At 33.8% G+C, this 9,643-nt stretch overlaps 1 protein-coding gene and 1 long non-coding RNA gene across 2 annotated transcripts; both read left to right on the forward strand.

Moving 5' to 3' along the window:
• Positions 1-209: 209 nt before the first annotated feature.
• LOC133704510 (protein RETARDED ROOT GROWTH-LIKE-like) lies at positions 210-4,060 on the forward strand. Its single transcript, XM_062129348.1, has 7 exons — positions 210-704; positions 798-906; positions 1,306-1,465; positions 2,211-2,359; positions 2,438-2,589; positions 3,581-3,695; positions 3,800-4,060. Exons 1-7 carry the CDS (start codon positions 286-288, stop codon positions 3,938-3,940), a joined length of 1,245 nt encoding a protein of 414 aa, XP_061985332.1. The 5' UTR covers positions 210-285; the 3' UTR covers positions 3,941-4,060.
• A 1,083-nt stretch (positions 4,061-5,143) lies between these two features.
• On the forward strand, positions 5,144-6,808 carry LOC133705816 (uncharacterized). Its single transcript, XR_009844337.1, has 2 exons — positions 5,144-5,288; positions 5,561-6,808. It is a non-coding gene; the product is annotated as an uncharacterized LOC133705816 (long non-coding RNA).
• The last annotated feature ends 2,835 nt before the right edge of the window (positions 6,809-9,643 follow it).

The raw sequence follows: 9,643 nt of genomic DNA on the forward strand, positions 1-9,643 counted from the left end.
CTCGAACAAGGTTTTATTTTCTATGAATGTTAAAAAAAACAACGTTTTCCTATCAATAAAATATATTTTTTAACTGTCAAAAAAACAACAGTCTAGTAACCATGTCAAAGACGGTAAAATCACTTTCACAAGGAACTTCTTTTCTGTGAAAGTTAAAAAAAAAAGGTAACATTTTTCTATCTACAAAATATTTGTTTTACAAAACAGACCAATCTTCAAAGATGGACCCTCAAAACCCAAGCTCAATCCCTCTTCTCCTCCCTTATTCTACCCCCACCCCAAAAAATGTGGCGGACCATTGATGCTCACTTGAAAACAGTCCGCTTACCTGTCCGTACTGTCCTCCTCTCTCACCACCAAAACCCTCCCTCCCTCCCTTCTCTTGAACCACCAGACTCTCTCCATTTTCTCTCTCTCTCCAAAACCCTAACTACCTCCTCATCAACCCCCTATCCCCCCTCTCCAATTCTCGCTTTCACTACACGCTGCATTAATAGTGTTGCTTTCGGCCGCGGTCGTAATTTGGTGCCTGTGAGGTGCATTTCTTCAATTTCGTCCTCCGCCGCTCCAAATCAGCAGCGCACGGCTGTGGGCTGGAATGAGCCGGTGACGTGTTCGGAGCTCGGTGATGGTGGTAAAGGCACGAATATCGAGGAGGACGCTCGGCAGTCCATTCCTGTTCGCGCTTTTTTATTCTCTACTAGGTTTTAGTTTTGCTACTTCGATTTCTTTTTCTTTTTTATTCTCTGCAGTTCTAAATTAAACTTAACAGCTAATTATTATTATTTTTGCTGTAGTGTGGATTTGAAAAGCTTAGTGGAGCAGAACAAGAAAAATTTTATACCACCAACATCGCGAATGACAAATTATGTTGTTCTTAAGTTTGGGAATCTCTCTCAAGTCGCTGTAAGTGTCGTCACATTCATTTAAGTTGCCTGTTTTACTGGAATGAGTTAGAGGATTACGGGAGTAGAGTGGGGTCCTGCTTCTTTTACTGTATCGAATCCGTAAAGGTTGATCTTATTGTGAAATGAACAATGTGAAGTCGATGTCAATGTGTTTATGCTTAAATTGCTCTTCTTCTTTTTGTTTTGAATTAATCATGGATTTTTTTGTCTCGGTGAAGTTGCTGTTATCAAAGTGAAGTCTACTGTTTTTCCCTTGCATTCTATAGAGGATAGGTGCAATTTACTGTGCAATTAAATATATTCTCTTGTTAATCATAGCATGAGTAACCCATATGCTTCTCTTTAATGATAAATCAGTTTGAAGGTATTGCTGAAGGTGATTTTAAGTTTTTTTCAGGGTCTGGGCTCTTGCATAAGTGGAAGTAATTGCTGTTACATGGTAGTGTTCCAATATGGATCCATTGTTTTGTTTAATGTCCGTGAACACGAGGTTGATGAATATCTGAATCTTGTAAGGAAGCATGCCTCAGGATTGCTCCCTGAAATGAGGAAGGATGGTAAGCTCTCTTACTGTTTTTATTTTGATTTTCAAAATCACAATGTTACACCTCTACCATTTAGAGATTGCTCCAAAATCTGAGATAATATAATCAAGGTAGCTGAAGCACAATTAGTATATTTATACATTTTCTCATGATGGTGATGATATGGCAATTCGAGTATATAATATATAGAAGAAAGTTATTTTTTTAATTTTGGACCAGGATAAAAGATCCCATTGAAGCGGCTAATCGCATGCATACTGTTTGTACATCTGGTCGCATAAATTGCACAGTATCATTAATAGCTATTCCTGTATTACCCGTTTGATTGAAGCAAGATAGGGGATTTTTTGGGTTATTAAATGGGATTAGATGCTAAAGTTATTTATCCAGCAGTGGGCATTAAGTAATGAAAAATATGAAGGTAAGGGCTTCTGCTTGTAAAATTTGTGAAAAATGTTGATTAATGCATCAATGGGGATGCAAAAAGAAATGAGTTAATTGTCATTGAAAGCTACTTAATCAAGAACAGAAGAGATACACAATTAGCTTATTGAAGAGAAATACTTTGTTGGTGCAAATGTTGACATTGATTATTCATTGGATACTATATATTGACTTTATACCATGGAGAGCAGTTCTTTTTGCATCTAATTGTGTGGTTTCTTTAGTTTATTTTTACCTTCTCTCATGCTATCAATCTATCATGCTCTACTGCTTTGCAAGTTATTGGACTTTATTCTATTTTCTCAACTGCAAGAGTATGAGGTGAGAGAGAAGCCAACTCTAAACACATGGATGCAAGGTGGATTGGATTACATTATGCTGCAGTTCTTGAACACTGATGGAATACGGATGATTGGTAGTGTTCTTGGTCAAAGTATAGCTCTTGACTACTATGGACGCCAGGTTTGAACCATGATATTCTTTAAGTGTTACATGTGTAAGTTTCATGACTATGTTTTACAACCTTTTCTTCTTCTCTAGGTTGATGGAATGGTTGCTGAATTTACTGACATAAATCGTGGGATGGAAAAAACTGGAACATTTTCTATGGACAGCAAAAAGCTTTTTCAAATAGTGGGGAAGGCCAATTCTAATCTTGCTGATGTGATTCTAAAGCTTGGGCTTTTTGAGAGGTAAGGGTTTTAATGGCCATTGCAAGGGAAACTGTTTAATTTTTCTTCATTTTAATTGTGGCTATTTTATTGCTCCTATTCTTAGTTAATAGATTAGATAGAGCAGAGTGAACTAAATTAATTTCTGTTGCTGATTCCAATTTAATTTGATATTAAGGTTTAGGGAAAGAAAAATCAAGAAAGAAATTAAAATGAAAAGTTTTTGTTTGCTTGGATATATGAAGAAAGCCATGCTCTTAGCATCTATTTCTTGTTGTATTTGCACATCCAAATAAAGAATAGAACGATATCTCTTCTCTTTCATTATCCTCTTATATATATATATATATATGATGGTGCTAATTGACTAATATCAAATGGAAGTTCACAGAATGTAGATGTGTAAAAGATAGAAAGATGTCATTTAGACTACAAGGTGAAGCTCACTCCCCCCTCCTTTCCCTATTTTTTTCTGAACACCAAATGCATCCTGAATGCCAAAAAATTTTCAACTAGCTCAAGAACCTCCCGGCCCAATCCAATCTTGGTTGGACTGGTAGAGGCCCCACACTATAAGGTCCTCTAGGAGAAGATGTGATCGGGGGTCGTTGAGGATAGGCTATACCATAAGTGGTAATGGATAGTAAGAAGAAAAGGGAACGAGGGCCAGAGACTTCAAAAGCTGCAGTCATTTGCTGTTTACTGTGCTGTAGTTGTTGTTTTGTCTCTACACATGCTGCTGTTGGGGCCGACCACCTACTTCTGTCTTTCTGGGTGCCTGACGCATAGTGGGTGATGGCTCTACTTGCATCGCTAGACCAGACGTTCCCAAGTTCGGGAGACATTTTTAGCCACCTGAAAATGGAAATAAATTAGAAAGGTTCTAATCCTACTGTTAATTTCTAATTTAGCCAGGGTTAGCAAATTCGGTCTCTTTCTCACTCTGTTTTTTCTGTTTCATTTGTTATGAGTTTTACTATAACTCCAAAAAAATGCTGCATTGGTTTAACAGATCAGACATAGCTTGGAAAGATGCCAAATATGCTCAGATATGGGAATATCTCAGAGATGAATTCGAGTTAACTCAGAGATTTGCCAGTCTTGATTTTAAGCTGAAGTTTGTTGAGGTACTGCTTTTGTTAGAAATTAATGTGATTGCTCCATTGCTGCTAGTGCTAGAAAGCTGACTTTAACTATAGTGTTACTGTGATGTCTTTCCTCGTCTTTGCAGCATAATATCCGCTTTCTTCAAGAAATTCTACAAAACAGGAAATCAGATTTTCTGGAATGGCTCATCATTGTGTTGATTAGCGTTGAAATCATTATATCCGTTTTCGATCTTGTTCAGAGATCAGGATTTAAATTCCTCTAATCATTGTAGCATCGATGTCTAGAGATACACAGATGAAGGTAACACTTGCTGTGATTTTTCCTTTCAAATAACCTTCGATTTTGTTTCTTTCCAAATTGTAAATAAAATTTGGATTGTATATGTTACCGAGTTTTTGGCTTTTTGTGGAGCCATAATGGCTTAGCCTTGGTTTCAAATATCCAATATATATGCCCTTTTCATGTGTCAGGTAAAAGCCACCGGAGATTTCACAACAATTTTGCCTCCATGGCTGCAAAAGTGCATTATTTCAAAGTAAAAGAAACCCTTAAAATGAGTTTATTTTTAATAAATGAAAATATTTAAAAATAAATTAAAACTAACGCTGCTTTTGGAGTGATTAAGGCATCTAATCCCTTGTAACATTTTATAAGTTAATGGATCAACGAATATAAGAAATTGAAGAATAAGCTGTTGTACCCTGATCCCTTACACCTTATCAAAAAAGAATCTGTTTCCTTACAGGATTATTGACCAATGCTGCTTATTTAATATGAAGCAGGCATTGCTTTTTAATTCATCTCGAGAGCTTTTATTGCAGGCCTTTGATTGTGGTTGTCTCGCTGTGTTTAATATTCTCTTTAATAATCAAATTGATGATAGATAATATTACTGTCCTTTCAAAATAAAAAATAAAAAGATTTTCACTTTCTTTATTTAAAATGTTACATTTATTAATGCTATATATTTATTAATGTTAAAACTCACAATTGTTGTGACGTCACCTCACATCACTCAAGTAACTGGAGTGTCTAATTATACTTCACTACGACAAATAAAATATTTGTGGCACTAATTTATTTTGATATTGTTGAAGAAATTGAATAGAAATCAATAAAGAATGAGTTTAAAGATGGTGAAAATATTATTTTTAAATTATTTATTTATTTCATACAATGATAACACTTTTAGTATATAACTAAACCCTTTAAATCTTTAAAAAAATAAGAAAAAACAAAAAAAAAATCAAGTTTTTTTTTGTATATTTATTCCTAGTGTAGTAAAAAGTAAAAACTTGAAATATTATAATGAAGTATTATATTTAATTAAAAAAAATCTCAATAACATATTATTAAATTACAAATATTATTTTAATATTACAAATATTCATATAATAATATTTAAATATCATTAAGCTATAACTATGGCGGCGCTGATTTATATGGATATAAATAATGGGCACGTGGCAACCCCAATCTGCATAGCAATTAGCAGAGGGGATTCCGTGAGAAAGATAATGGAATGCGTAGCAACCACCTCCACTGAAGATGGACAAACACCATCATCAACAATGAGTAAACGAGGGGGGTGGACGGCCTTTCCTTTTGTTGTAGGTTCATTCTATCCTATAATCAGTACCGTTCTTTCTAATCATTTGGTGGATTTATTTAATTACTTCTCTTTTTTCCTCAACAAAATTTGATAGAATTTTTGATAAATGTGTTCAACATGCAAGAGCATTACCACTACCCAAATCAATAATATCATCTTCGGTTGCACCAATCTATTTCCCATTGCCGGAGCAATCATCTCCGACTCCTTCTTCGGCTCCTTTTCTGTCATTACTGTTTTTGCCTTTGTTTCTTTACTGGTGAGTTGCAGGTTTTTCCAGGTCTGCAAAATATCGCCGCCTATGAAAAAGGAGCAAACCGCAGATCAGTTTCCCAACTCTCTACTAAATCTCAACCAGGTCCCCAAGCTATCTATTTTCTCAACTGGGTCACCAAATTATTCCTTTGTCTATATCTGTTGATATCTCGATCTAGATTACATCCATTATGCTATAGAAAAAGGCATTTTTGGGTAAAATAGAACCTTTTCGGTAAAAAATGGAAAGATGTTAAACAGGAGGCTTGATTTAGAAATGTATGATGCGTTAAGGACCCGAATGAAGAAATTGATATTTTTGGTGACTCAATTCAGGATTTTATGTTTTGGTCTTGCAATAAAAATTTTAAGAAAATGTATTTAGGAGCAAAAGAGAAAACGATACTGTTCTTCGTGGGATCTAGAATACACTTGAGGATTGTCAGAAAATCAATATATCCAACTAAAAAAAAAATTAAGCGACTATCAGTTAAGCTATTAATAAGATGAACAGCTCCTTTTACCTTGTGTATTAATTAAGCTCATGATTTTTTTACGAGTGAAGAGGGATTTATATATGTTTTTCCTCCATAAATCAATAAATATCACCAGATTAATTTCATATATTATGATCCTTTAACCCTCTTAATTAAATTCTTGAAATCCATCATTACTTGATTTCAAATACGTGCATTGAAGCTTTGAACATTCTTAATTATAACTTTGTGTGTAGTTAGTAAAGTCATTCAATCATATTATTTAGCTTTTCAGGGCGTGACCATGTTATCTTTAGCATCAACAATCCATTCCCTGAGACCCGTACCATGTGCTGTTGGTTCGCATGCCTGTGAAACCCCATCACAGCTTCAATATGCATTTCTCGATGTGGCACTAGCACTTTCCTCGCTAGGGCTTGGAGGCACACGCCTCACAATTGCAACAATGGGAGCAGATGAATTTGATCAGCCAAATAACCAAGGAACGTTCTTCAGTTGGTATTTCTTTGCGTTATATCTCGCCAGTGCCATGCATGAGCTTCACCACAATCATCTAAATTCAGGATAGTGTTAGCTGGGGATTAGGGTTTGGCATCCGTGTCATTTCCAATGCCGTTGGCTTAGCAGTACTGTTTTTTGTTGGGAAAATGGTTTTTTCGGCATTCTCATCCCTAGGGAAGTCCTTTCATGAGCATTACTCGTGTATTGTTTTTATCTTGTTCCTGTATTTTACTTTGACTTTTAATTTAATAGCCTTTTCAATATACTTTCAATCATTATATATATATATATATATATATATATATATATATATATATATATATATAAAAGCAATTTGGAAAAGAAGACTGCTGGAAAGTCTTCTAAGACAGGATTATCATCACGGAGACATTAATAGGTCCGCCAGTTGTCCAACTGAAACTTTCACGTGCATTATAATTATCATACTTTTAAAATTTGACCAGCTAAATGCATGGCCGAGATCCAGTCGATTCAGGGATAAAATCAAATTGAATTAAAGAAAAAATAGAAAAATAAAAAATTCAGTATGAATTGATTGACCCGACAAGACCCGGTTAAAAATCTGGTTGAAACCTGTTAATTTTTAAGGTTTTTTTTTACTAAAACAACGTCGTTTTGATTTTTTTTAAAAAAAATTGACCCGTGCGACCCGGTCAAAATCCGGAACCCGGGCCTTGGATCGGGCCGGGTCTAAAAACTATGATAATTATAACTCAACTACCTAGTGCTCTGTGTAAGTGTAACTATCTATGTTTAATAAATTATTATTAGCATATGAATTGGAATTTCTAATTTATCATATACATAAATGCATGGATTATGTGGCATGTGATGGTCATGAAAGGCATTGCCAATGCGATTAATTTGTTAATTTGCATAAATTCCAATGCTGGAGTCCTACCAACTCTGGTAATGATCATGGAATTAAGACACTGGTATATTACTGCTAAGACTAGATGATTTCTACGCAGATTTTTGAACTGTGCAGCCCTAAAAATTGAAGGAGACAGATTAACGGATAGATCGAGTGCAAGATCTTGGTGGCTATGTACGGTGGAGGAAGTGGAAGATTTCAACACTCTAGTCAAAATCTTGCCACTGTGGTCTACCGGCACTGTGTTCACCATGGACAGGCGTCAATGATCCATTGTCAGCTCCTCCTGTTTTTTGAATTATAACCCATATATAAACTAAGAACAATAGCGATAATGATTTAAAACTTTTCAGGTTATATAAGTGATTAGGTATAAAAAATATAAAAAATTTATCCTCGGCTTATTTTCAAAGTGTGAGTCAACATATAAAAAATTAATCCTATTTTTAATTGCATAAATAAAGAAAAAAAATTGAGACTTGTGAGTTATGAATTTGATTATATATATTGGTCACTTTTCCCAGAACCAATACCATAGTTAACCTTCATTAATTTTACTACCATCAATATTGTTTATCCTCGTGGATATAATTCGTTGTATTTTTTATTTATTTTTGAAATAGATCTAGGCCAGTTATTCATTGATTAAAATTAGAAAATGTTAGTAAGTTAATATCTTGAAGATCTGTTTCGGTTTCATTATTAGTTTGTCATTAGTTTAACGGTTCTAAAGTGTATGTTTGGTATTATGATAGCTGTTGTTATTGTAATTTGAAAAAAATTATTTTATAAAAATTACTTTTAGTTGAGGTTGGTTTGAAAAAATATATGTTTGGTTAAAACTGTGGTTGAAATTGAGGTTGAATAAAAAATAATTTAATGTGTTTGGTTAATAATTTTTTTTAAATTAATGTTATAAAATAACTAAAAAGATATATATTAATATTGATGGTTTTTAATTTAAATATTATAGATTTAACTACTGCTATTATATCATGAAATAAATAATATTTTTTATTATTTCATTAAATTATCTACAATTCTATCACATACGAAATTTATCAGACAAGTACTACAGTTTCCATGGTTTTTTTAGCGTGCAATAAAATTAGGTAAAATATCATCTAAAACAAAATTGGGATTACGATCAAATTCTGCAAATACTACGTCATCATGTGATCTCCTTCTAATTTATGTAGTGTTATTAAATAATATTAAACATAAGTTTTTTGAATAAAATACAATTAAAAATTAAAAAATTAATTTTTTTTACTATTCTTTTTTTTGGTACAGAGTGAATTAATTCACTCTCCACAGACAAGCAAACAAGGAGAGCACATAAATAAGACTAGGGGAAGAACAAAGGGAAAACAGAAAAGAAGAAAATGGTTTTAGTAGGCCAGCCCTCCATCACCACCATCATCTTCGAGTGCAGCATTAGTTAGGAAGACTAAGGGAAGGACAAAAGAAAAATAGAAGAGAAGAAAATGGTGTTATTAGGCTAGCCCTCCATCACCGTCATCATCATCTTCAAGTGCAGCAATAGTTAGGAAGACTAGGGGAAGAACAAAAGAAAAACTGTTAAAGAAGAAAATGGTTTCAGTAGGCCAGCCCTCCATCACCGTCATTATCATCTTCAAGTGCAACAATAGTTAGGAAGACTAGGGGAAGAATAAAAGGAAAACTGTTAAGAACAACCCTCATGATTGAACAAAAGAAAAATGGTTTCAGTAGGCCAGCCCAGCTGTCTCCTTCAACACTTCCAGCAGCGGCACGCCCAGAAAAGAGCAACCCTCGTGGTTTTCTCATTTGGACAAAATCGACCCATACCCGAAGCACTGGTCAAGGAAGGAAGAGGATAACGATTTTATACTGTGTTTATAAACACAGTTGCAATAAACATGAAATGTAGCATTGCGAAAAGTATGAAGTTTTTGCTTTAACAAAACTGAGTTTTGAACGCAGATAATAGTGGGGTCCATGCATAAAAATTGCAGCTCATTACAATTGTTAAATAAAAACGTTAGCGCAAATGTTGAGCCAAACGAGCTCTAAATAATAACATATTTTAATTATTATATAAACAAATGTTAGTAAGTGTGTTATTGTTTTGTATAAAATATTTTAGATTTAATCTATAAATCTAGTATATTTATTAAAAAAATATTAACTTAATATTAAAATTTATTGTAAAGTATTTTTCTG

This window comes from Populus nigra, chromosome 10, assembly GCF_951802175.1.
Source record: "Populus nigra chromosome 10, ddPopNigr1.1, whole genome shotgun sequence".
In the NCBI taxonomy this organism is placed as follows: Eukaryota; Viridiplantae; Streptophyta; class Magnoliopsida; order Malpighiales; family Salicaceae; genus Populus; species Populus nigra.